Source organism: Oncorhynchus kisutch, linkage group LG11, assembly GCF_002021735.2.
Source record: "Oncorhynchus kisutch isolate 150728-3 linkage group LG11, Okis_V2, whole genome shotgun sequence".
Classification (NCBI taxonomy): domain Eukaryota; kingdom Metazoa; phylum Chordata; class Actinopteri; order Salmoniformes; family Salmonidae; genus Oncorhynchus; species Oncorhynchus kisutch.
In genome coordinates this window covers 88613338-88641197 of record NC_034184.2, presented here as the reverse complement: position 1 = coordinate 88641197, position 27860 = coordinate 88613338, and the positions used below count along the sequence as shown (strand labels likewise).

The window sequence follows — 27860 nt, the reverse complement described above, 5'->3', positions numbered from 1 at the left end:
ACCACCTAAACTAACACCACTACTAAACTAACACCAGTTAAACTAACACCACCAGCTATCCTAACACCACCAACTAAACTAACACCACCAGCTAAACTAACACCACCACCTAAACTGACACCACCAGCTAACCTACACCACCAGCTAAACTAACACCACCTAAACTAACACCACTACTAAAATAACACCACCAACTAAACTAACACCACCAGCTAAACTAACACCACCACCTAAACTGACACCACCAGCTAACCTACACCACCAGCTAAACTAACACCACCTAAACTAACACCACTACTAAAATAACACCACCAGCTAAACTAACACCAGCTATACTAACACCACCAGCCCATCCAGTATAAGAGCAGAGGTCTTTAACAGTCAATATTTTCAGACCCTTGACTGCAGTGGAGTGGAGCAGAGGGATTTGTCCCTGACACCATTGCTGACGCCTCCGCAGAGAAAATACAAGGCTTGTTAAAGTCACAGTGGAAACTTTCTTTACATGGCCTATAGCAGGCTGCTGTTAAATGAACCTGGAGATGGCTCAGGGCCTGTTATGGAGAGGCAGCTCTAGCCTGGTCCCAGATCTGTTTGTGCTATTATACCATGTTTGGTATGACAAGGAGTGGCAAGGATTGGAATGACAACAAAAACATTCTGGTATCCAGGGTGAGTCAGCTTTGAGTGGATGGGTGTTTGGATTACAGCTGTCGGGGGGGGGGGGTATTGGGTAGCTTTTTGGGTCTTGATCAGAACCATTTCTGGAGGACATTAGGGTTCCCATCCTAGTTTCACCTCAGCGAACCACATAGTCCTCATTATATTTAGACAGCTGTTGAACACAGGCTTCCCATACACTGTGTCATCGTTTACCACAAATGCTCTCTGTTCACCCAACTGTTTCCTTACCCAACTGTTTCCTTACCCAACTGTTTCCTTACCCAACTGTTTCCTTACCCAACTGTTTCACTACCTAACTGTTTCCCTAACCAACTGATTCCCTACCCAGCTGTTTCCTTACCCAACTGTTTCACTACCTAACTGTTTCACTACCCAACTGTTTCCTTACCCAACTGTTTTCCTACCCAACTGTTTCCTTACCCAACTGATTCCCTACCCAACTGATTCCTTACCCAACTGATTCCCTACCCAGCTGTTTCCTTACCCAACTGATTCCCTACCCAACTGATTCCTTACCCAACTGATTCCCTACCCAACTGTTTCCTTACCCAACTGATTCCTTACCCAACTGATTCCCTACCCAACTGATTCCCTACCCAACTGTTTCCTTACCCAACTGATTCCTTACCCAACTGATTCCCTACCCAACTGATTCCCTACCCAACTGATTCCATACCCAACTGTTTCCTTACCCAACTGATTCCTTACCCAACTGATTCCCTACCCAACTGATTCCCTACCCAACTGATTCCCTACCCAACTGATTCCCTACCCAACTGATTCCCTACCCAACTGTTTCCTTACCCAACTGATTCCTTACCCAACTGATTCCCTACCCAACTGATTCCCTACCCAACTGATTCCCTACCCAACTGATTCCCTACCCAACTGTTTCCCTACCCAACTGATTCCCTACCCAACTGTTTCCTTACCCAACTGATTCCTTACCCAACTGATTCCCTACCCAACTGATTCCTTACCCATCTGATTCCCTACACAACTGTTTCCTTACCCAACTGATTCCTTACCCAACTGATTCCCTACCCAACTGATTCCCTATTTAATATTATAAAATGGACGACAAGACCCACTAATTATTAAACTAAACTAGACTACAAGACCCACTAATTAATCAAATGAACTAGACTACAAGACCCACTAATTAACTAAATAAACTTGACTATAAGACCCACTAATTAACAAACTATACTAGACTACAAGACTTGTGGAGGATGAGGGCTGCAATAGATATCTCAGATAGGGGGGAGTGAGGCCAATTTTTTTTTTGAAATAAGCATTAACTAACCAGTGGGTCTTACGACAGGTATACAGATGACCAGTTTACAGGAGAGTATAGAGTGCAGTGATGTGTCCTATAAGGAGCATTGGTGGCAAATCTGATGGCCGAATAGTAAAGAATGTCTAGCCGCTCAAGAGCACCTGCTGATCTGTAAATGATGTCTCCGTAATCCAGCATGGGAAGGATGGTCATCTGAATCAGGGTTAGTTTGGCATCTGGGGAGAAAGAGGAGCGATTACGATAGAAGAAATCAAGTCTAGATTTAACTTTAGTCTGCAGCTTTGATATGTGCTGAGAGGAGGGCAGTGTACCATCTAGCCATACTCCCAAGTACTTGTATGAGGTGACTACCTCAAGCTCTAGTGGGGAGAGGGGCATTCTTGTTACCAAACCACATGACCTTTGTTTTGGAGGTGTTCAGAACAAGGTTAATAAGGGCAGAGAAAGCTTGTTGGACATTAAGAAAGTTTTGTTGTGGAGCGTTTAACACAAAATCCGGGGAGGGGCCAGCTGAGTATAAGACTGTATCATCTGTATATAAATGGATGAGAGAGTTTCCTACTGCCTGAGCTATGTTGTTGATGTACATTGAGAAGAGCGTGGGGCCTAGGATCGAGCCTTGGGGTACACCCTTGGTGACAGGCAGTGGCTGAGACAGTAGATGATCTGACTTTATACACTGCACTCTCAGAGAAGTAGTTAGCAAACCAGGCCAAAGACCCCTCAGACACCAATACTCCTTAGTCGGCCCACAAGAATGGAATGGTCTACCTTATCAAAAGCTTTTGCCAAGTCCATAGAAATAGCAGCACAACATTACTTAGAATCAAGTGCAGTGTTGACATCATTGAGGACCTTTAAGTTTGCAGTGACAAATCCATAACCTGAAAACAGATTGCATACCAGAGAGAATACTGTAAACATCAAGAAAGACAGTCAATTGATTATCGAAACACGTTTGATAAACAGGGCAAAATAGAAATAGGCCTTTAACAGTTAGGATCAGCTTGATCTCCCCCTTTAAATAAAGGACAACCTGTGGCTGCCTTCAAAGCAATGGGAACCTCCCCAGAGAGGGGAGACAGGTTTAAAAGGTTGGAGATAAGCTTGGCAATGATAGGGGCAGCAACCTTAAAGAAGAAAGGGTCTAAACCATCTGACCCAGATGTATTATTTTGGGGTCAAGTTTAAGGAGCTCCTTTAGCACCTCAGACTCAGTGACTGCCTGCAAGGAGAACCTTTGTAGCGGGGCAGGGGGGAAAGAGGGAGGAGTATCAGGGACAGTCACATTAGAAGAGGTGGGAGATGAGGAAATGTTGGAACAGGCAAGGAGGCATGGCTGAGTCAAAAAGGAATCCTGAAGTGGTGATTTAAAAAGCTCAGCCATGTGCTTCTTGTCAGTAACAACCACATCATTAACTTTAAGGGACATGGGCAGCTGTGAGGAGGAGGGTTTATTCTCCAGGTCTTTAACCATTTTCAATAACTTCTTGGGGTTAGATCCACAGAGAGAGAACTGCTCCTTAAAGTAACTAACTTTGGACTTCCGGATAGCCTGAGTGCACTTATTTCTAATTTGCCTGAACGAGAGCCAGTCAGCATCAGTGTTACGAACCCCTTTGGCCCTGCAGTCTAGGGGGGGAAGGAAACGAGACCCGTAACATAAAGAACTCATCTTTTTTTTATTTTGAACCTAAGCTAGTCTAGCCTGCTTCATGAAAAGCTAGCTAACTAACCAATAAAATACAGTGGGTGGTCCGCCCAGTTCTAACTAGGGTACTTAGACAAAGTTTTTCTACGGGTAATGTATGCCCATGGGCGACTTGGCTTGGTATCCCCATTTTCACACCAACAAAACAAACAGTCATACACAACAACAATACATACTCACATGATAATGGACAATGTGAGATGTAGTCGCAAAAACAAAAGAGAGATAACTCTAGAGACAACTGTTGGGTTTCTTTTAAAACAAGGGAAAGGGGATGTGATTGGGTAAGGGAAACGGAGCAGGTGTGTCTTCAGATTGGCGACTGATTGGCAACTGATGACTGCCGCCTGTGACTAGGGCAGAAGGAGAGAGAACAAATACACACAGGACACCTGTATCGGTAACACTCAGTATGCTTAGACTTTCGCCAAATGCAAATTCATGAGATGGAGTAACTCTGCCATATCAAACCAGGGGTTGAACCTGTTTTTAATTCTAATTTTCTTTATAGGGGGATAAATGTTAACAATATCACTTTTAAAAAAACATTTTAAAAGGTATTTGACAGAGGGGATCATGCTGATTCCAATTTACAGAGGTCATGAAGGAAGGCTTGCTCATTAACATTTTCTTGAGCAAGTGAGCACTGAAGGTGATCCTTGGTAAAGATTGCCACTCCCCCACCTTTGGAAGATCTGTCTTGCTGAAAAAAGGTTATAACCAGACAGGTTAACATCTGTATTCAAAACACTCTTCCTTAACTACGTCTCAGTAATGACCAACACATCTGGATTGGAACTGTGAACCCACACGTTCCATTGATCCATTTTAGGTAATAAGCTTCTAGTGTTAACGTGCAGAAAACCCAGGCTTTTATAAGAGCAGAAATCAGTGAAGCAGATAACAAATAACAAGTCAGAATTGGGGCCAGCAACAGTAGATGGGTCAGGGTATACATGCACATTTCCAGATATCATCAACAGTAATACAATCAAGGCACGGCAGAGGACAGGGAGAGCTCTACAGTGCTGATTTATGACATCTGAATGTGTATCAGATGGCAACAAGATCATATTATACAGCAATTTCATCAGGTAACATGAACACAAAGCCGGCGAGAGGTGGTTAGAATAGGATGGGAGGCCAAGAGTCTGTGTAATAGAGAGTCAGTGCAGCAGGCAGGGGGAGTAGGGGCAGCAGTGCAGCAGGCAGGGGGAGTAGGAGCAGCAGTGCAGCAGGCAGGGGGAGTAGGAGCAGCAGTGCAGCAGGCAGGGGGAGTAGGGGCAGCAGTGCAGCAGGCAGGGGGAGTAGGTGCAGCAGTGCAGCAGGCAGGGGGAGTAGGTGCAGCAGTGCAGCAGGCAGGGGGAGTAGGTGCAGCAGTGCAGCAGGCAGGGGGAGTGGGAGCAGCAGTGCAGTAGGCAGGGGGAGTAGGTGCAGCAGTGCAGCAGGCAGGGGGAGTAGGGGCAGCAGTGCAGCAGGCAGGGGGAGTAGGGGCAGCAGTGCAGCAGGCAGGGGGAGTAGGGGCAGCAGTGCAGCAGGCAGGGGGAGTAGCACCCACTTGGGAGAAGCTTTTATTTCTGGAGGCAGATTGCTTGTAGAAAATGCCAGTGGATGGTCTCTGAACAGCAGGAGGGGGCTTCAGAGGACTGAATGGTCTCTGAACAGCAGGAGGGGGCTTCAGAGGACTGAATGGTCTCTGAACAGCAGGAGGGGGCTTCAGAGGACTGGATGGTCTCTGAACAGCAGGAGGGGGCTTCAGAGGACTGGATGGTCTCTGAACAGCAGGAGGGGGCTTCAGAGGACTGAATGGTCTCTGAACAGCAGGAGGGGGCTTCAGAGGACTGAATGGTCTCTGAACAGCAGGAGGGGGCTTCAGAGGACTGGATGGTCTCTGAACAGCAGGAGGGGGCTTCAGAGGACTGGATGGTCTCTGAACAGCAGGAGGGGGCTTCAGAGGACTGAATGGTCTCTGAACAGCAGGAGGGGGCTTCAGAGGACTGAATGGTCTCTGAACAGCAGGAGGGGGCTTCAGAGGACTGAATGGTCTCTGAACAGCAGGAGGGGGCTTCAGAGGACTGAATGGTCTCTGAACAGCAGGAGGGGGCTTCAGAGGACTGGATGGTCTCTGAACAGCAGGAGGGGGCTTCAGAGGACTGGATGGTCTCTGAACAGCAGGAGGGGGCTTCAGAGGACTGAATGGTCTCTGAACAGCAGGAGGGGGCTTCAGAGGACTGAATGGTCTCTGAACAGCAGGAGGGGGCTTCAGAGGACTGAATGGTCTCTGAACAGCAGGAGGGGGCTTCAGAGGACTGAATGGTCTCTGAACAGCAGGAGGGGGCTTCAGAGGACTGGATGGTCTCTGAACAGCAGGAGGGGGCTTCAAGGCCTCTGGATTTAGGTGGGGTAGCCTGCCATTTGTTGGCTCAAAGGCTTCGACACCTCTCACTTCACACCTCAGTGCTAATTGACTTTGTGTCTGGTCTGTCTGGTCTGTCTCAGTTCCAGGTTGGATGATGTCCTTGGTAGCATTAATCCTTCCTGGTAATTTTGTCCAAAATCAGGTTGTAGGTTTGGAGTTTTGATCTGGGTGAAGGTTATGCTGTGGAGGGTAGCGATCTGTATATATGTCCTTGCTGAAAAATCCAAGTTCATCAAACATTAAATCTTTCTTTTGGTGAAAAACATATTGAAAAATGTCAGAGTTCACATACAGATGTGTCTTTCTCCCTTGAATGCTATGGGTCTTGTCCCCACATGCTTCAAGATGGCCAACATATTTCCTGTATAAAGAATGCAAAGGTAACTAAACCAAATTATTATTGCCCCCGTAGAAAGTCACTTCTGTCATCATGAAGTACTTTGAGACTAGTCAAGGATCATATCGCCTCCACCTTACAGGTCACCCTAGACCCACTTCAGTTTGATTACCGCCCCAATAGGTCCACAGACGATCCAATCGCCATCACACTGACCTATCCCATTTGGACAAGAGGAATACCTACACTACCATTCAAAAGTTTGGCGTCACTTGGAAATGTCCTTGTTTTTTAAAGAAAAGTACATTTTTTGTCCATTAAAATAAAATAAAATAGATCAGAAATACAGTATAGACATTGTTAATGTTGTAAATTACTACTGTAGCTGGAAACGGCTGATTTTCTATGTAATATCTACATAGGCCCATTATCAGCAACCATCACTCCTGTGTTCCAATGACACGTTGTGTTAACTAATCCAAGTTTATCATTTTAAAAGGCTAATTGATCATTAGAAAACCGTTTTGCAATGATGTTAGCACAGCTGAAAACTGTTGTTCTGATTAAAGAAGCAATAAAACTGTCCTTCTTTAGACTAGTTGAGTATCTGGAGCAACAGCATTTGTGTGTTCGATTACAGGCTCAAAATGGCCAGAAATAAATACCTTTATTCTGAAACTCGTCAGTCTATTCCTGTTCTGAGAAATGATAACTATTCCATGCGAGAAATTGCCAAGAAACTGAATATCTCGTCCAACGCTGTGTACTACTCCCTTCACAGAACAGCGCAAACTGTCTCTAACCAGAATAGAGAGAGGAGTGGGAGGCCCCGGTGCACAACTGAGCAAGAGAACAAGTACATTAGAGTGTCAAGTTTGAGAAACAAATGCCTCACAAGTCGTCTACTGGCAGCTTCATTAAATAGTCCCCCCAAAACACCAGTCTCAACGTCAACAGTGAAGAGGCAACTCCGAGGTGCTGGCCTTCTAGGTTACATGATTGTTTTTAATGCTTTACTGGGATGTTCATCAGATGTAGATTTGATAGTGCAGGGTGAGCTGCACACATTGGTCTTTCTACTAGGACACACCACCTCAGTGTTAACAGTGGTCTTCCTACTGGGACACACCACCTCAGTGTTAACAGTGGTCTTCCTACTAGGACACACCACCTCAGTGGTCTTCCTACTGGGACACACCACCTCAGTGATAACAGTGGTCTTCCTACTAGGACACACTGTCTCAGTGTTAACAGTGGTCTAGGACACACCTCCTCAGTGTTAACAGTGGTCTTCCTACTAGGACACCACCTCAGTGATAGAAGTGGTCTTTCTATAGGACACACCTCCTCAGTGTTAACAGTGGTCTTCCTACTAGGACACCACCTCAGTGTTAACAGTGGTCTTCCTACTAGGACACACCACCTCAGTGTTAACAGTGGTCTTCCTACTAGGACACACCACCTCAGTGTTAACAGTGGTCTTCCTATAGGACACACCACCTCAGTGTTAACAGTGGTCTTCCTATAGGACACACCACCTCAGTGTTAACAGTGGTCTTCCTATAGGACGCACCAACTCAGTGTTAACAGTGGTCTTCCTATAGGACACACCACCTCAGTGTTAACAGTGGTCTTCCTATAGGACACACCACCTCAGTGTTAACAGTGGTCTTCCTATAGGACACACCACCTCAGTGTTAACAGTGGTCTTCCTACTGGGACACACCACCTCAGTGTTAACAGTGGTCTTCCTATAGGACACACCACCTCAGTGTTAACAGTGGTCTTCCTATAGGACACACCACCTCAGTGTTAACAGGGGTCTTCCTATAGGACACACCACCTCAGTGTTAACAGTGGTCTTCCTATAGGACACACCTCCTCAGTGTTAACAGTGGTCTTTCTATAGGACACACCACCTCAGTGTTAACAGTGGTCTTCCTATAGGACACACCACCTCAGTGTTAACAGTGGTCTTCCTACTAGGACACCACCTCAGTGTTAACACTGGTCTCTCTACTAGGACACACCACCTCAGTGGTCTTCCTACTAGGACACACCACCTCAGTGTTAACCGTGGTCTTCCTACTAGGACACACCTCCTCGGTGTTAACAGTGGTCTTCCTACTAGGACACACCACCTCAGTGTTAACAGTGGTCTTCCTACTACACCACCTCAGTGTTAACAGTGGTCTTCCTACTAGGACACACCACCTCAGTGTTAACAGTGGTCTTCCTACTGGGACACACCCCCTCAGTGTTAACAGTGGTCTTCCTACTAGGACACACCACCTCAGTGGTCTTCCTACTGGGACACACCCCCTCAGTGTTAACAGTGGTCTTCCCACTAGGACACACCACCTCAATGTTAACAGTGGTCTTCCTACTGGGACACACCTCCTCAGTGTTAACAGTGGTCTTCCTACTAGGACACACCACCTCAGTGTTAACAGTGGTCTTCCTACTGGGACACACCTCCTCAGTGTTAACAGTGGTCGTCCTACTAGGACACACCACCTCAGTGTTAACAGTGGTCTTCCTACTAGGACACACCTCCTCAGTGTTAACAGTGGTCTTCCTACTAGGACACACCTCCTCAGTGGTAACAGTGTAACTATGGTTCAAAGGCACATGCTTACTGTATACAATAGCTGTAGGATCAGCAGAGGCCTTCAGGGCAGTTAAGGGGACATCAATTAAGTTACTTACAGTGTGTCTTCCAATGCCCCAAGGACAATATACATTTAATGCAGGATTATGACAACTCATTGTCACAATAGTAGGGATTAGCTGAGCTGGGCTTGCGTCATTGATAAGTCATTGTTTTAACTCATACTTGAAATGGGTGGACAGAGTCCAGGAGCCAAGCTGATTTGGATGGAGTTTCTGTAGAGTATCTTCTGTTTCCAGATGGTGTCAAAGTTACCAATAAAAGTGACAGCAGAGCGACAATAATATTTTTGCCAGATGTGTAAGGCCAGTAGCCTGCTGAATCTTTCACACCCGCGGCCCAACGATGGTACTGGACCTGAAATGACTGGCCGGTTTTTGGAGTCTTTTAATCGTAAAATCAGTTCTTTAAATTCAAATTTCAGATGTTTCCGAGCTAGCCCTCCTGATGTCGTTTGATCCCACATGGACTATGACACTGTCAACTCCCGGCATCTGTGGTAGAACAGTCAGAAGCAGCCTTGTGATGTCCTGAACTCGTGCACCTGTGTAGAACAGGATCTTTGCCTTGGGGACCGAGATGTTTCTCACCATAGAGCTGCCTATGATGACAGCTGGTGGTGTTCAATGGGCCGGTCTACCAGGCAGCCTCACGGTCTGATGAGGGTAGAAGCTCCGAGGATCTGAACACGAGGTAGAATCCACTGGAGAGGGTGACAGAACAGAGGATGAAGACTCAGGTACCTCCGGATCGGATCTTGAATGGGAAGCCCGCAAGGTAGAAGGCACTGGAACCTCTGGGTCCAGGGTAGTAAAGCTGTTTCTGGTCTGTGCCAGGTCCGGGCTCAACATCTCTAAGGAGACCCCTGTTGCCAGAGGACACTGTTAGATATAGAAAGGGGCTAAGTTTGAACCACAGAACTAGAGTCTGTCCAGTCTTCTGTTAGAACCACAGAACTAGAGGCTGTCCAGTCTTCTGTTAGAACCACAGAACTAGAGGCTGTCCAGTCCTCTGTTAGAACCACAGAACTAGAGTCTGTCCAGTCTTCTGTTAGAACCACAGAACTAGAGGCTGTCCAGTCCTCTGTTAGAACCACATAACTAGAGGCTGTCCAGTCTTCTGTTAGAACCACAGAACTAGAGGCTGTCCAGTCTTCTGTTAAAACTATAGAACTAGAGAAGAGGAGAGAAGAAGAAGAGCGAGTGAGAGGGGGGAGAGAGGGGGAGGAAGAGGGGAGAGAGTGAAAGAGAGAGGGGGGGAGAGGGAGAGAGAGAGAGGGGGGGAAGGGGAGAGAGAGAGGAGGAGAGCGAGAGAGAGAGAGAGAGAGAGAGGGGGGGGGCGAGAGAGAGAGAGAGGGGGGGAAGGAGAGAGAGGAGGAGAGAGAGAGAGAGAGAGAGAGAGAGAGAGAGAGAGAGAGAGAGAGAGAGAGAGAGAGAGAGGAGAGAGAGAGGGAGAGAGGGAGAGAGAGAGAGGGAGAGAGAGAGAGGGGTGAGAAGGAGAGAGAGACAGTGGTGTGTAAATATGGAAGGAGGAGGGTGCTGTTGTGACCGGTGTCAGTATCGCTGCTCTTCTCATTGGTCCAGTACAGTTGAATCAGGAACAGCACCACTGGAACTGAAGTCTCCCTCTCTCTTTCTCCCCCCTTCTCCCCCCCCCCTCTCTCTCTCTCTCCCTCTCTCTCTCTCTCCCTCTCTCTTTCTCCCCCCTTCCCCCCCCCCCCCCTCTCTCTCTCTCTCCCTCTCTCTCTCTCTCTCTCTCTCTCTCTCTCTCTCTCTCTCCCTCTCTCTTTCTCCCCTCTTCCCCCTCTCTTTCCCTCTCTCTCCCTCTCTCCCCCCCTCTCTCTCGCACATCCTCTCTTCCTCATTCCCTCTCTCCGTCTCTCCCTCCTTCAGATCTCTCTGTATCCCTCCTTCTCTGAAGCATTGGCAGCTCACCGGTTCACAGCCACAGGTATGAGCTTTTCCTCTCTAAACAGCAGCTTGACATGTGGACTTTAGTTCATCTATTTTCTCTCTAACTCGATTCTTTAGACTGTCGGCTCCCTTTCGGACGTGTAGTTGTTACTTTATTTGAGCTTTAAAGCAGAATCAGCTTCAGCTACAACATCATAATATCATTGAGACTTGTTAACTGATTCATAAATAGACATGATTAAATAGCTGTAAATTACAGTATATATAGATAGTATATAGATATATATAGTATATACAGTATATACAGTATATATAGATAGTATATAGATAGTATATACAGTATATACAGTATATATAGATAGTATATAGATAGTATATACAGTATATACAGATAGTATATAGATATATAGATAGTATATACAGTATATATAGATAGTATATACAGTATATATAGATAGTATATAGATATATATAGTATATACAGTATATATAGATAGTATATAGATATATATAGTATATACAGTATATATAGATAGTATATAGATATATATAGTATATACAGTATATATAGATAGTATATAGATATATATAGTATATACAGTATATATAGATAGTATATAGATATATATAGTATATACAGTATATATAGATAGTATATTGATATATATAGTATATACAGTATATATAGATAGTATATATATATATATAGTATATACAGTATATACAGTGTATATAGATAGTATATACAGTATATATAGATAGTATATTGATATATATAGTATATACAGTATATATAGATAGTATATTGATATATATAGTATATACAGTATATATAGATAGTATATATATATATATAGTATATACAGTATATACAGTGTATATAGATAGTATATACAGTATATATAGATAGTAAATAGATATATATAGTATATACTGTATATATAGATAGTATATATATATATATATATAGTATATACAGTATATACAGTGTATATAGATAGTATATACAGTATATATAGATAGTAAATAGATATATATATATAGCATATACAGTATATATACATAGTATATAGATATATATAGTATATACAGTATATATAGATGTATATAGTATATAGATAGTATATATATATATAGATGTATACAGTGTATATAGATAGTATATATATATATATATAGTATATATAGATAGTATATACAGTATATACACTGTATATAGATAGTATATATATATATATATAGTATATATATATAGTATATACAGTATATACAGTGTATATAGATAGTATATATATATATAGTATATATAGATAGTATATACAGTATATATAGATAGTATATTGATATATATAGTATATACAGTGTACATAGATAGTATATATATATATATATAGTATATATAGATAGTATATACAGTATATATAGATAGTATATACAGTATATACAGTGTATATAGATAGTATATTGATATATATAGTATATACAGTATATATAGATAGTATATAGATATATATATATATATAGTATATACAGTGTATATAGATAGTATATACAGTATATACAGTGTATATAGATAGTATATATATATATATATAGTATATATATATAGTATATACAGTATATACAGTGTATATAGATAGTATATATATATATATATAGTATATATAGATAGTATATACAGTATATACAGTGTATATAGATAGTATATATATATATACAGTATATATAGATAGTATATACAGTATATATAGATAGTATATACAGTATATATAGATAGTATATTGATATATATAGTATATACAGTATATATAGATAGTATATTGATATATATAGTATATACAGTATATATAGATAGTATATTGATATATATAGTATATACAGTATATATAGATAGTATATAGATATTTTTTATTATTATTATTATTTTTATTTATTTCACCTTTATTTAACCAGGTAGGCCAGTTGAGAACACCTTTATTTAACCAGGTAGGCTAGTTGAGAACACCTTTATTTAACCAGGTAGGCTAGTTGAGAACACCTTTATTTAACCAGGTAGGCTAGTTGAGAACACCTTTATTTAACCAGGTAGGCTAGTTGAGAACACCTTTATTTAACCAGGTAGGCTAGTTGAGAACACCTTTATTTAACCAGGTAGGCTAGTTGAGAACACCTTTATTTAACCAGGTAGGCTAGTTGAGAACACCTTTATTTAACCAGGTAGGCTAGTTGAGAACAAGTTCTCATTTGCAACTGCGACCTGGCCAAGATAAAGCATAGCAGTGTGAGCATACAACAAAGAGTTACACATGGAGTAAACAATTAACAAGTCAATAACACAGTAGAAAACGAAGGGGGGGTCTATATACAATGTGTGCAAAAGGCATGAGGAGGTAGGCAAATAATTACAATTTTGCAGATTAACACTGGAGTGATAAAAGATCAGATGGTCATGTACAGGTAGAGATATTGGTGTGCAGAAGAGCAGAAAAGTAAATAAATAGAAACAGTACGGGGATGAGGTAGGTGAAAAGGGTGGGCTATTTACCAATAGACTATGTACAGCTGCAGCGATCGGTTAGCTGCTCAGATAGCTGATGTTTGAAGTTGGTGAGGGAGATAAAAGTCTCCAACTTCAGCGATTTTTGCAATTCGTATATATAGATAGTATATAGATATATATATATAGTATATATAGATAGTATATACAGTATATATAGATAGTATATACAGTATATATAGATAGTATATACAGTATATATAGATAGTATATACAGTATATACAGTGTATATAGATAGTATATATATATATATAGTATATATAGATAGTATATACAGTATATATAGATAGTATATACAGTATATATAGATAGTATATTGATATATATAGTATATACAGTATATATAGATAGTATATTGATATATATAGTATATACAGTGTATATAGATAGTATATATATATATACAGTATATACAGTATATATATATAGTATATACAGTATATATAGATAGTATATTGATATATATAGTATATACAGTATATATAGATAGTATATTGATATATATAGTATATACAGTATATATATATAGTATATACAGTATATATAGATAGTATATTGATATATATAGTATATACAGTGTACATAGATAGTATATATATATATATATAGTATATATAGATAGTATATACAGTATATATAGATAGTATATACAGTATATACAGTGTATATAGATAGTATATTGATATATATAGTATATACAGTATATATAGATAGTATATAGATATATAGATATACAGTTAGTCAGCCACCAATTGTGCAAGTTCTCCCACTTAAAAAGATGAGAGAGGCCTGTAATTCATCATAGGTACACTTCAACTATGACAGAGAAAATTAGAAGAAAAAAACATATTTCTGCCAATATAAGACATGTCTATTTCCTGGAATGTTTGCTGTTGCTTACAACGTCATTCTAGTCTTCAAAAAAGGCTTTACAGCAAAAGCATAGCTTTTTCATTAGTCCAAAAGTTGCAAACGAGATTTTCTATTCTGCAAAGTCAGGTATGTTTATCCCCGTTTGGTTCCGTTTCCTTTTCAGAAAAGTTGTTCAACGGAATCGGCCCGAATCCCCTGATCACTCTCTCTGGCGCTTATCCTTCATTTTTCAAGACATAAGCATTAGTTCAAAGCTATTGTCTTTCTCTCTCTTTGAGTCAACTACCCAGCACATGTTATCCACTGCAGAGCTAGCTGTAGCTTATGCTTTCAGTACAAATATTTAATTTAGCTAATAATTTGGACATCCATCAATCTGTCCATCTTTTCATTATTCATTTTTTTCCCTTTTAAACAAGATCTCTTTCTCTGAACAATTCTATTAGTATAAAATAATATCATTTTCTATTTTTTTCAGTGTACAATGTAGCTCGGTATTTGTATTGTAAAGTGTATGTTTTTGCTCATCTTTATCAAAAGTACCAATAATTATGAAGACGACTGTATATGGATGTCTGACTCTGACAGCTGCTGTAGTTTCAGAACAGAGGATGTGGATTTTATTTTTCACGTGTGGAAATTTCCAGTGAATGAGTACGCCAGTGGGATTTTTGCAATATTATCTCAATGAAATAGTAGGATGTCATTTTGAGTTCTGAGTTTATTCTCTGGTTACACAGTATTTCAAACGGTGTCCTTTTTTTTGTTTCCTTCAAAAAACAAAAAAAAACTAGTAAATGTTTTTCTTCTTCTCGTTTCATCAAATGTATATTATTATTACTATATTTATATTCAAATGTATATTATTATTACTATATTTATATTCAAATTTATATTATTATTATATTTATATTCAAATTTATATTATTATATTTATATTCAAATTTACAGCACCTCCGCTGGTAAAATCATTAACAAAAGAAAAACACTTATGAATCTAAACCCTGAAATGTGTTGCTTTATAGCAGCAACAGGTCTGGTGGAGGAGACTCTCTCTCTCAGAGAAATGTCATTGCTGTCCCCAGTCCACCTGGCCTTGCTGCTGCTCCAGATTCAACTGCTCTGCCTGTGATTATTATTTAACCATGCTGGTCATTTATGAACATTTGAACATCTTGGTCATGTTCTGTTATAATCTCCACCCAGCACAGCCAGAAGAGGACTGGCCACCCCACATAGCCTGGTTCCTCTCTAGGTTTCTTCCTAGGTATTGGCCTTTCTAGGGAGTTTTTCCTAGCCACCGTGCTTCTACACCTGCATTGCTTGCTGTTTGGGGTTTTAGGCTGGGTTTCTGTACAGCACTTTGAGATATCAGCTGATGTACGAAGGGCTATATAAATACATTTGATTTGATTTGATTTGTTTTATCTAGTGACAACGCAACAAGCCACAGCTGCACCTGATATGTGTCGTAGCGTTCCTGTAGCTTTTAAAGGGAAATCTGCAGTGGCTACATACATTTTCGGGACTTACAAATGATGTACCCATTGATTCTTGAAGAATATAGCTTGCATCTACAGTATAGCTCTGTCTATGAATGTGTGAGAGGTTATATTTCTCCAGACCCCATCCCTTAGCTTTTTACCCAAAACAGTAACGGGGGAAAATTCTTTCTTATTAATTAAACTGCTGATTGGCCACAATGCAGCGGGGCTGTTTCTGAAGGATGCATCCACCCATACAGACAGGCAGAATGGGAGAGGTACTGTAGCATCCACCCATACAGACAGGCAGAATGGGAGAGGTACTGTAGTATCCACCCATACAAACAGGCAGAATGGGAGAGGTACGGTAGCATCCACCCATACAGACAGGCAGAATGGGAGAGGTACTGTAGCATCCACCCATACAGACAGGCAGAATGGGAGAGGTACGGTAGCATCCACCCATACAGAAAGGCAGAATGGGAAAGGTACGGTAGCATCCACCCATACAGACAGGCAGAATGGGAGAGGTACTGTAGTATCCACCCATACAGACAGGCAGAATGGGAGAGGTACTGTATCATCCACCCACACAGACAGGGAGAATGGGAGAGGTATGGTTGACCTGCTAGAGATTAAAGGGCTGTGTCCTATTGGAAGAGCTCGGGGCCCACGTCCAGACAGCATCTCATATCAGGAGTGCTGATCTAGGATTGGTTAAGCCTTTTAGGTCACAATGAATACAATTGTATGGACAGATGGACTGGACCAGCGCTCTTACGCTGAGATGCTGTGTGAAAAAGGGCCCAGGTTATAACTGTAGATGATATGATTTGCTGTACACAGCATTTAGAAAGGTCAAAGTGAAGGACATTCAGTTTCAGAATTTCCCAGTAAAATTGTGATGCCATCTTGTGGTTTAAAAACATCATCTCACTGCAGTCAAACTGGTAGAACGATGACATCAGACTGGAACTCCAGTTCAGAACTACAACAGTATTCCTTCAGGCTCTCGGTCACTAGATTAACTCCACAACCACCACATATAGAGACCTACGGTTTAAACCTCAACCACTACATATAGAGACCTACAGTTTAAACCTCAACCACCACAAATAAAGACCTACGGTTTAAACCTCAACCATTACAACAAAACACACAAGTGGAAGGAAGATCATTTGTTTTCAACCACACTATTTCACATCATACATTTTATAATGAAGCTAAATCCATAAGTAGCCTGAGGCTAATTTATAATGACGCTAAACCCATTTGTAGCCTGAAGCTAATTCATACTGAAGCTAGACCACTATGTAGCTTGAGGCTAATTTAGAATTAAGCTGAAACCCCTATGAACACTAAGGCAATGTTTTATGAAGCTAAACCCCTATGTAGCCTGAGGCTAATGAAACTAAATGTCTATGTAGCCTGAGGCTAATGAAACTAAATGTCTATGTAGCCTGAGGCTAATTTATACCTAAGCTAAACCCCTATGTTGCCTGAGGCTAATTTATACCTAAGCTAAACCCCTATGTTGCCTGAGGCTAATTTATACCTAAGCTAAACCCCTATGTTGCCTCAGGCTAATTTATACCTAAGCTTAACCGCTATGTTGCCTCAGGCTAATTTGTAATGAAGCTAAATAACGATGTAGCCTGAGGCTAATTTGTAATGAAGCTAAACAGTGATGTAGCCTGAGGCTAATTTATAATGAGGCTAAACAGTGATGTAGCCTGAGGCTAATGTATAATGAAGCTAAACAACGATGTAGCCTGAGGCTAATGTATAATGAAGCTAAACAACGATGTAGCCTGAGGCTAATTTTCCACACAGATTTGATGCTGGGAAAGTTTCCAGCGTGGGTCCTATTTGTTGAGGTGTGTTGTGATTAGAAGTTCTCATGCTGGGTCCTTGGATCAAACAGCCTGAAACGTGACATGTCTTTACAGGGACTGGAGTGGTAGGATCACAACCCTTATCATCTCTCTACTTCTCCCTCTCTCTCTCCCTCTCTCTCTCCCTCTCTCTATCCCGCTCTCTATCCCTCTCTCTCTCCCTGTCTCTCTCCCTCTCTCTACTTCTGCCTCTCTCTACTTCTCCCTCTCTCTATCCCTCTCTCTCCCACTCTCTCTCTCCTTCTCTCTCTCCCTCTCTCTATCCCCCTCTCTATCCCTCTCTCTCTCCCTGTCTCTCTCCCTCTCTCTACTTCTGCCTCTCTCTACTTCTCCCTCTCTCTATCCCTCTCTCTCCCACTCTCTCTCTCCTTCTCTCTCTCCCTCTCTCTATCCCCCTCTCTATCCCTCTCTCTATCCCTCTCTATCCCTCCCTGTCTCTCTCCCTCTCTCTCTCCCTCTCTCTATCCCTCTCTCTATCCCTCCCTCTCTCCCTCTCTCTCCCTCTCTCTATCCCTCTCTCTATCCCTCCCTCTCTCCCTCTCTCTCTCCCTCTCTCTCTCCCTCTCTCTATCCCTCTCTCTACTTCTCCCTCTCTCTATCCCTCTCTCTACTTCTCCCTCTCTCTCTATCCCTCTCTCTATCCCTATCTCTCTCTACTTATCCCTCTCTCTATCCCTCTCTCTATCCCTCTCTCTATCCCTCTCTCTATCCATCTCTCTACCTCTCTCTCTTATCTATCAATTTCAATTCAATTCAAGGGCTCTATTGGCATGGGAAATATGTTAACATTGTCAAAGGAAGTGAAATAGATCATTAACAAAAGTGAAATAAACAATAAAAAATTAACAGTACAAATGACTCACAAAAGTTCCAAAAGAATAAAGACATTTCAATTGTTATATTATGTATATCTACAGTGTTGTAACGATGTACAAAAATGCGAAAGGGAAAATAAATAAGCATAAATATGGGTTGTATTTAACATGGTGTTTGTTCCTCACTGGTTGACCTTTTCTTGTGGCAACAGGTCACAAATCCTGCTGCTGTGATGGCACACTGTGGTATTTCACCCAGTAGATATGGGAGTCTGTTTTCTAATTCTTTGTGGATCTGTGTAATCTGAGGGAAATATGTGTCTCTAATATGGTTATATATTTGGCAGGAGGTTAGGAAGTGCAGCTCAGTTTCCACCTCATTTTGTGGGCAGTGAGCACATAGCCTGTCTTCTCTTGAGAGCCATGTCTGCCTACGGCAGCCTTTCTCAATAGCAAGGCTATGCTCACTGAATCTGTACATAGTCAAAGCTTTCCTTATGTTTGGGTCAGTCACAGTGGTCAGGTATTCTGCCATTCTGTCACTCTCTCTCTCTCTCTCTCTCCTTCTCTCTCTCTCTCTCTCTCTCTCTCTCTCTCTCGCTGTAACATTAGGGTGTAGGGTGAATACTGTAACATTAGGGTGTAGGGTGAATACTGTAACATTAGGGTGTAGGGTGTAGGGTGTAGGGTGTAGTGTGAATGGTGTAGGGTGTAGGGTGGAGGGTGTAGAGTGTAGGGTGTAGGGTGAAGGGTGTAGGGTGAAAAGTGAAGGGTGTAGGGTGTAGGGTGTAACATTAGGGTGTAGGGTGAAGGGTGTAGGGTGTAGAGCGAAGGGTGTAGGGTGTAGGGTGTAGAGTGAAGGGTGTAGGGTGTAATGTTAGTGTGTAGGGTGAAGGGTGTAGGGTGTAGGGTGTAGAGTGAAGGGTGTATGGTGTAGGGTGTAGGGTGAAGGGTGTAGTGTGTAGGGTGTAGGGTGTAGAGTGAATGGTGTAGGGTTTAACGTTAGTGTGTAAGGTGTAGGGTGTAGTGTGTAGGGTGTAGGGTGAAGGGTGTAGGGTGTAGAGTGTAGAGTGAAGGGTGTAGGGTTTAACGTTAGTGTGTAGGGTGAAGGGTGTAGGGTGTAGGGTGAAGGGTGTAGGGTGTAGGGTGTAGTGTGTAGGGTGTAGGGTGTAGGGTGAAGGGTGTAGGGTGTAGGGTGTAGTGTGTAGGGTGTAGGGTGTAGGTTGAAGGGTGTAGGGTGTAGGGTGTAGGGTGAAGGGTGTAGGGTGAAGGGTGTAGGGTGTAGGGTGAAGGGTGTAGGGTGAAGGGTGTAGGGTGTAGGGTGTAGGGTGAAGGGTGTAGGGTGTAGGGTGTAGGGTGTAACGTTAGTGTGTAAGCTGTAGGCTGCTTGTGTTCATCAGTGTTCACGGCTTGTTGACGACGGCTCCTCTCCTGTCGTTGTGTTTCTATAACAGTACTGACTGGTTGCCCTGGGATACAGCTGTTAATCGATGGAGAACTATACGGTGGGAGGAGAAGGTATCCTTCTGAACTGCAGCATGTCTGGGAGGCACAACTTCATCTTCACCCTGATCCCGGTAGTGTACGGCTGTAACTTTGTCATCGGCATGGTGGGGAACAGCATGGTGGTGGCGGTCATCTACCGTTACATGAAGCTGAAGACAGTGGCTATACGCCCGTATCACCTGCGTCCTGGTTTGGCTCTTCGCCCTCCTGCTGTCCGTCCCCACGGCCCTGACCAGAGACCTGATGCACATCACCAACTACAACATCACGACGTGTGGCGTACTGCACCCTGAGGTTTGACATGATTAGGGCTATTTTTTCATTGAGTGACTCTTAAACAGGAAAATGTTGATATTGTGGTAATTGGTGCTACTACAGTTTTTCTGTTGAGTGTGAAGTCTCATTGTGTTTGTATCCCGACCATCTAATACGGTCTCCATCTGGAGCAGTCCACCACTATTCACAAATAAATTAAATAAATCATTCAGGGCTCCAGGCACCTCCTCCTCACCATCAGCCTGATGAAGAGCATCCTTGGGTTCCTGTTTCCCTTCTTCATCATCATCACCTGCTACTGCCTGATTGGTGGAGCCTTGGTCAGGGCGCGGAGCATCCAGAAGACCACCTGGTCAAGAGACGATGAGGTGTTGAGGATACTGGCGTCGGCTGTCCTAGTTTTCTTCCTGTGTTGGGTGCCCCACCAGGTGGGAGGAGACTCTCTCCACACACACACTCCATTCTAAAGATACTCCCTCTACACACACTACATTCTATAGATACAGTGGGGTAAAAAAGTATTTAGTCAGCCAATTGTGCAAGTTCAACCGCTTAAAAAGATGAGAGAGACCTGTAATTTTCATCATAGGTACACTTCAACTATGAAAGACAAAATGAGAAAAAAAATCCAGAAAATCACATTGTAGGATTTTTTATGAATTTATTTGCAAATTATGGTGGAAAATAAGTATGTGGTCACCTACAAACAAGCACGATTTCTGGCTCTCACAGACCTGTAATTAATTATTTAATAGGCTCCTCTGTTCTCCACTCGTTACCTGTATTAATTGCACCTGTTTGAACTTGTTATCAGTATAAAAGACACCTGTCCACAACCTCAAACAGTCACACTCTAAATTCCACTATGGCTAAGACCAAAGAGCTGTCAAAGGACACCAGAAACAAAATTATAGACCTGCACCAGGCTGGGAAGACTGAATCTGCAATAGGTAAGCAGCTTGGTTTGAATAAATCAACTGTGGGAGCAATTATTAGGAAATGGAAGACATACAAGACCACTGAGAATCTCCCTCGATCTGGGGCTCCACGCAAGATCTCCCCCCGTGGGGTCAAAATGATCACAGCGGTGAGCAAAAATCCCAGAACCACACGGGGGGACCTAGTGAATGACCTGCAGAGAGCTGGGACCAAAGAAACAAAGCCTACCATCACTAACACACTACGCCGCCAAGGACTCAAATCCTGCAGTGCCAGACGTGTCCCCCTGCTTAAGCCAGTACATGTCCAGGCCCGTCTGAAGTTTGCTAGAGAGCATTTGGATGATCCAGAAGAAGATTGGGAGAATGTCAGATGGTCAGATGAAACCAAAATAAAACATTTTGGTAAAAACTCAACTCGTCGTGTTTGGAGGACAAAGAATGCTGAGTTGCATCCAAAGAACACCATACCTACTGTGAAGCATGGGGGTGGAAACATCATGCTTTGGGGCTGTTTTTCTGCTAAGGGACCAGGATGACTGATCCATGTAAAGGAAAGAATGAATGGGGCCATATATCGTGAGATTTTGAGTGAAAACCTCCTTCCATCAGCAAGGGCATTGAAGATGAAACGTGTCTGGGTCTTTCAGCATGACAATGATCCCAAACACACCGCCCGGGCAACGAAGGAGTGGCTTCGAAATAAGCATTTCAAGGTCCTGGAGTGGTCTCCAGATCTCAACCCCATAGAAAATCTTTGGAGAGAGTTTAAAGTCCGTGTTGCCCAGCAACCGCCCCAAAACATCACTGCTCTAGAGGAGATCTGCATGGAGGAATGGGCCAAAATACCAGCAACAGTGTGTGAAAACCTTGTGAAGACGTTTGACCTCTGTCATTGCCAACAAAGGGTATATAACAAAGTATTGAGATAAACTTTTGTTATTGACCAAATACTTATTGACCAAATACATGTATGCTTCCATATGATAGATGTATTTGATAATGTTTCGACCACTCAGGTCTTTATCACATCATCTGACTGACGTGTTGAAAATATATCCTATGTCACATATGTTGATCCCATAGGAGCGTGCAATACAGTGAGTCTCTTTTCACCGTTAATTGAATAACAATTGTTTCCACGCCTGCTAGCTCCGACAATAGGACATTTGAGAAGACAGTCAGGACTTGTTTGGTTTATACAGCAGAACCTCAAAGTTTAATCTCTGAATTTATTTGGAATTCTTCCACTGATTCTTTTAAACAGATTATCCTGTCATTATCCTGTTATTATCATGTTATTATCCTGTTATTATCCTGTTATTATCCTGTTATTATCATGCATTATCCTGTTATTATCATGTTATTATCCTGTTTTTATCATGTTGATATCCTGTTATTATCATGTCATTATCCTATCATTTTCATGTTATTATCCTGTTGTTATCCCATCATTATCCTGTTATTATCCTGTTATTATCCTGCTATTGTCCTGTTATTATCATGTTATTATCCTGTTATATCCTGTTATTATCCTGTTGTTATCCCATCATTATCCTGTTATTATCCTGTCATTATCCTGTTATTATCCTGTTGTTATCCCATCATTATCATGTTATTATCCCGTCATTATCCCGTCATTATCCAGTTATTATCCCGTCATTATCCAGTTATTATCCTGTCACTATCCCGTCATTATCCAGTTATATCCTGTTATTATCCTGTTATTATCCAGTTATATCCTGTTATTATTATGTTATTATCCTGTTATATCCTGTTATTATCCTGTTGATATCCTTTTATTATCCAGTTATATTCTGTTATTATCCTATTATTATCCTGTTATATCCTGTTATATCCTGTTATTATCCTGTTATTATCCTGTTATTATCCAGTTACATCCTGTTATTATTCTGTTATTATCCTGTTATTATCCTGTTATAGCCTGTTATTATCCAGTTATATCCTGTTATTATCCTGTTATATCCTGTTATTATCCTGTTGATATCCTGTTAATATCCTGTTCCTCCGTGAATGTTCTCTTTCTGTTCCTGTCCTCAGGTTTTACACTTCATGGATCTGCTGGCCCAGCTGAAGGTTGTAACTAACTGTGTGATGGTGGACATCATCGACACGGCCATGCCCTTTACCATCTGCATCGCCTTCCTCAACAGGTAGTTTTGAGGTTCATCTCAGAAACACGGAACTAAAGTTTTGCATAATTGCATCAGATGTTACATGCGTCTGTCCACAAGAGACTACCTAGAGGTTAGATAGGTGGTCCAGCAACCGGAAGGTCGCTGGTTTGGATGCCGTTGCCAATTGGGAAAAATCTAGCCTGGAACCAGTCTGTTTGTGCTATTATTACACTACTTTTGTCGACTCAACATGTTTGGCATTTGACACGAAGTACTGGGAGTGGAATATTAGCACAAAACAGGTATGGATTTCAGGCTAGGACAAGTCTGGTGGGGAGCACATTTCAGTTTCTGTGACAATTGACAATAAAGTCTTATCTGAACTAATTGAATCTTGTCTTATGTTATATCACCAGCTGTGTCAACCCTATCCTCTACAGCTTTGTGGGGCAGAACTTCAGGAAAAACCTGTTCCGACTGCTCCACTGTTCCCCCTCTGGCCCCGAAGGGACACACCCATACATCAGCACTAAGATGTCTACCTATTCCTACCGCGTCTCCGAGGTACTGCACCTCACCAACAAAAACAAGCAGGCCATGGAGGCCATGTCTAATGTGAAGAGAGGAGAGAAAGAGGTGAAGTGTGTAGCTGTGTACTAATTCTAGAACCACAAATAGATAATATGTGTTTTAATTCTAGAATGACAAATATATAATATGTGTTTTAATTCTAGAACTATACAGATATAATATGTGTGTCATGACTTCCACCGAAGTGGGCTCCTCTCCTTGTTCGTTCGGCGATCGACATCACCGGCTTTCTAGCCATCGCCGCTCCATTTCTGATATTCCATTGGTTTTGTCTTGTTCCATTACACACCTGGTATTCATTCCATAATTACTGCAGGTATTTAGTCCTCTGTTTCCCCTCCATGTCTTTGTGTGTATTGTTTGTTCGTGATGTGGATTATTGTTGGGCGCTTTATTTTTGCCATGTTCTGTGTTTTTGGCACGTTATTGTTTTTATGTGCTGTATTTGGTGAAATGAAAGTGCACCTGTTCACTCTGCTCTCCTGCACCTGACTTCAACTCCCGTACACACCTTTGACAATGTGTTCTATTTCTAGAACCATAAACAAAATATGTGTTTTAAATCTAGAACTATACAGATACAATATGTGTTTTATTTCTAGAACTATACTATATAATATGTGTTTTATTTCTAGAACTATACAGATATAATATGTGTTTTCATTTTAGAACTATACTATTTAATATGTGTTCTAATTCTAGAACTACACAGATATAATATGTGTTTTCATTTTAGAACTATACTATTTAATATGTGTTCTAATTCTAGAACTACACAGATATAATATGTGTTTTCATTTTAGAACTATACTATTTAATATGTGTTCTAATTCTAGAACTACACAGATATAATATGTGTTTTCATTTTAGAACTATACTATATAATATGTGTTCTAATTCTAGAACTACACAGATATAATATGTGTTCTAATTCTAGAACAGTACAGATATAATATGTGTTTTAATTCTAGAACTATACAGATATAATATGTGTTTTAATTCTAGAACTATACAGATATAATATGTGTTCTAATTCTAGAACTATACAGATATAATATGTGTTCTAATTCTAGAACAGTACAGATATAATATGTGTTCTAATTCTAGAACAGTACAGATATAATATGTGTTCTAATTCTAGAACTATACTATAAATGATGTGCTCTAATTCTAGAAACATACAGATATAATATGTGTTTTAATTCTAGAACTATACAGATATATAGTATGTGTTCTAATTCTAGAACTATACTATAAATGATGTGCTCTAATTCTAGAAACATACAAATATAATGTATTTTAATTCTAGAACCATTCTAGAACCATACAGATATATTATTATGGAGGAGTTGGCCAAAATCCCTGCTGCAGTGTGTGCAAACCTGGTCAAGAACTACATGAAACGTATGATCTCTGTAATTGAAATATTTATGAAGAGGTCATAATTTCACAGAGTCTGTGAAGGAAGAAACCACATGGAAAAAGTGGTAAGCAAGTTACGTTCAAATAAATAATTTTGTGAACAAACTAGCACTTGACTTTTTTCCCACTTGAGGGGCATCAGGTAGCCAAGAGTTTAGAGTGTTGGACTAGTAACCGAAAGGTTGCTAGATCGAATCCCTGAGCTGACAAGGTAAAATCTGTCCTTCTGCCCCTGAACAAAACCCACTGTTCCTCGGCTGTCATTGTATATGACAATTTGTTATTAACTGACTTGCTAAGTTAAATAAAGGTTAAATAAAATATAAAAATACTAGCTCTGACCTGGCTGATAGCTACTTTAATGAGGAAAACATTTACTTACTATGCCTGTGATATGTGGTTGTCCCACCAGCTATTTTTTAAATATATTTTATTTTATTTCACCTTTATTTCACCAGGTAGGCAAGTTGAGAACAAGTTCTCATTTACAACTCATATAAAGCAAAGCAGTGTGACATAGACAACAACACAGAGTTACACATGGAGTAAACAAGCATACAGTCAATAATACAGTACAAACATAAGTCTATATACAATGTGAGCAAATCAGGTGAGATAAGGGAGGTAAAGGCAAAAAAAGGCCATGGTGGCAAAGTAAATACAATATAGCAAGTAAAACACTGGAATGGTAGATTTGCAGTGGAAGAATGTACAAAGTAGAGATAGAAATAATTGGGTGCAAAGAAGCAAAATAAATAAATACAGTAGGGAAAGAGGTAGTTGTTTGGGCTTAATTATAGATGGGCTATGAACAGGTGCAGTAATCTGTGAGCTGATCTGACAGGTGGTGCTTAAAGCTAGTGAAGGAGATAAGTGTTTCCAGTTTCAGCGATTTTTGCAGTTCGTTCCAGTCATTGTCAGCAGAGAACTGGAAGGAGAGGCGGCCAAAGGAATAATTGGTTTGACAGTGGTTACATTTATTCAGCCCTATCCCTCAGCTTTTCACCAAAAGGGGTGTGGAGTTCCTTTGTTATTGTTTCAACTAAGGATTACCTCTTTAATGGGATGCTGTCGACACCTTGTAGAGTCCGTGTGAATTGAGGCTGTTCTGAGGGAAATATTTGGAAGATTTTCCTAACGTTTGGTATACTCTGTGTATGTGTGACATGTTGTATTCATTGTATAGGGAGACTGGTACATGTAGAGGTTAAATGTGTTCCATGGGTCTGGGAGAAATACTTTAACTTTAACGTCCAGTCAACGTCCTACGTCTTCACAACAGAACTTTAAGGTCCAGTCAACGTCCTACGTCTTCACAACAGAACTTTAAGGTCCAGTCAGCGTCCTACGTCTTCACAACAGAACTTTAAGGTCCAGTCAACCACCTACGTCTTCACAACAGAACTTTAAGGTCCAGTCAACCACCTACGTCTTCACAACAGAACTTTAAGGTCCAGTCAACCACCTACGTCTTCACAACAGAACTTTAAGGTCCAGTCAACGTCCTACGTCTTCACAACAGAACTTTAAGGTCCAGTCAACCACCCACATCTTCACAACAGAACTTTAAGGTCCAGTCAACCACCTACGTCTTCACAACAGAACTTTAAGGTCCAGTCAACCACCTACGTCTTCACAACAGAACTTTAAGGTCCAGTCAACGTCCTACGTCTTCACAACAGAACTTTAAGGTCCAGTCAACGTCCTACGTCTTCACAACAGAACTTTAAGGTCCAGTCAACCACCTACGTCTTCACAACATAACTTTAAGGTCCAGTCAACCACCTACGTCTTCACAACAGAACTTTAAGGTCCAGTCAACCACCTACGTCTTCACAACAGAACTTTAAGGTCCAGTCAACGTCCTAGCTCTTCACAACAGAACTTTAAGGTCCAGTCAACGTCCTACGTCTTCACAACAGAACTTTAAGGTCCAGTCAACCACCTACGTCTTCACAACAGAACTTTAAGGTCCAGTCAACCACCTACGTCTTCACAACAGAACTTTAAGGTCCAGTCAACCACCTACGTCTTCACAACAGAACTTTAAGGTCCAGTCAACCACCTACGTCTTCACAACAGAACTTTAAGGTCCAGTCAACCACCTACGTCTTCACAACAGAACCTTAAGGTCCAGTCAACCACCTACGTCTTCACAACAGTACTTTAAGGTCCAGTCAACCACCTATGTCTTCACAACAGAACTTTAAGGTCCAGTCAACGTCCTAGCTCTTCACAACAGAACTTTAAGGTCCAGTCAACGTCCTAGGTCTTCACAACAGAACTTTAAGGTCCAGTCAACCACCTACGTCTTCACAACAGAACTTTA

The 27860-nt window shown here is 41.3% G+C and overlaps 3 protein-coding genes across 3 annotated transcripts; 2 read left to right on the top strand and 1 right to left on the bottom strand.

The window, feature by feature from the left end:
- Positions 1-4861: 4861 nt before the first annotated feature.
- LOC116376119 (keratin-associated protein 4-3-like) lies at positions 4862-9973 on the bottom strand. Its single transcript, XM_031835039.1, has 3 exons — positions 9917-9973; positions 9776-9825; positions 4862-5252 (listed from the first exon to the last, which is right to left on the bottom strand). The coding sequence occupies exons 1-3, from the start codon at positions 9971-9973 to the stop codon at positions 4862-4864; spliced, it is 498 nt and encodes a 165-aa protein (XP_031690899.1).
- A 10177-nt stretch (positions 9974-20150) lies between these two features.
- Positions 20151-20461, top strand: LOC116376361 (type-1 angiotensin II receptor A-like). The gene has a single exon (XM_031836450.1). It carries the CDS (start codon positions 20151-20153, stop codon positions 20457-20459), a length of 309 nt encoding a protein of 102 aa, XP_031692310.1. The 3' UTR covers positions 20460-20461.
- Positions 20462-20687: 226 nt separating this feature from the next.
- Positions 20688-24592, top strand: LOC109883245 (type-1B angiotensin II receptor-like). Its single transcript, XM_031835038.1, has 3 exons — positions 20688-20870; positions 23442-23554; positions 23935-24592. The coding sequence occupies exons 1-3, from the start codon at positions 20688-20690 to the stop codon at positions 24176-24178; spliced, it is 540 nt and encodes a 179-aa protein (XP_031690898.1). The 3' UTR covers positions 24179-24592.
- Positions 24593-27860: the final 3268 nt, after the last annotated feature.

Excerpts from the sequence above, each read along its gene's own strand:
- LOC116376361 (XM_031836450.1), top strand. The coding sequence starts at position 20,151 with ATGGAGAACTATACGGTGGGAGGAGAAGGTATCCTTCTGAACTGCAGC.
- LOC109883245 (XM_031835038.1), top strand. The coding sequence starts at position 20,688 with ATGAAGAGCATCCTTGGGTTCCTGTTTCCCTTCTTCATCATCATCACC. Across the intron at positions 20,871-23,441 it reads TGTGTTGGGTGCCCCACCAG|GTTTTACACTTCATGGATCT; the intron begins GTGGGAGGAGAC and ends TCCTGTCCTCAG. Across the intron at positions 23,555-23,934 it reads TGCATCGCCTTCCTCAACAG|CTGTGTCAACCCTATCCTCT; the intron begins GTAGTTTTGAGG and ends TTATATCACCAG.
- LOC116376119 (XM_031835039.1), bottom strand. The coding sequence starts at position 9,973 with ATGTTGAGCCCGGACCTGGCACAGACCAGAAACAGCTTTACTACCCTG. Across the intron at positions 9,826-9,916 it reads TTACTACCCTGGACCCAGAG|TGGATTCTACCTCGTGTTCA; the intron begins GTTCCAGTGCCT and ends CACCCTCTCCAG. Across the intron at positions 5,253-9,775 it reads GCTTCTACCCTCATCAGACC|TGGGTGCTACTCCCCCTGCC; the intron begins GTGAGGCTGCCT and ends GCTTCTCCCAAG.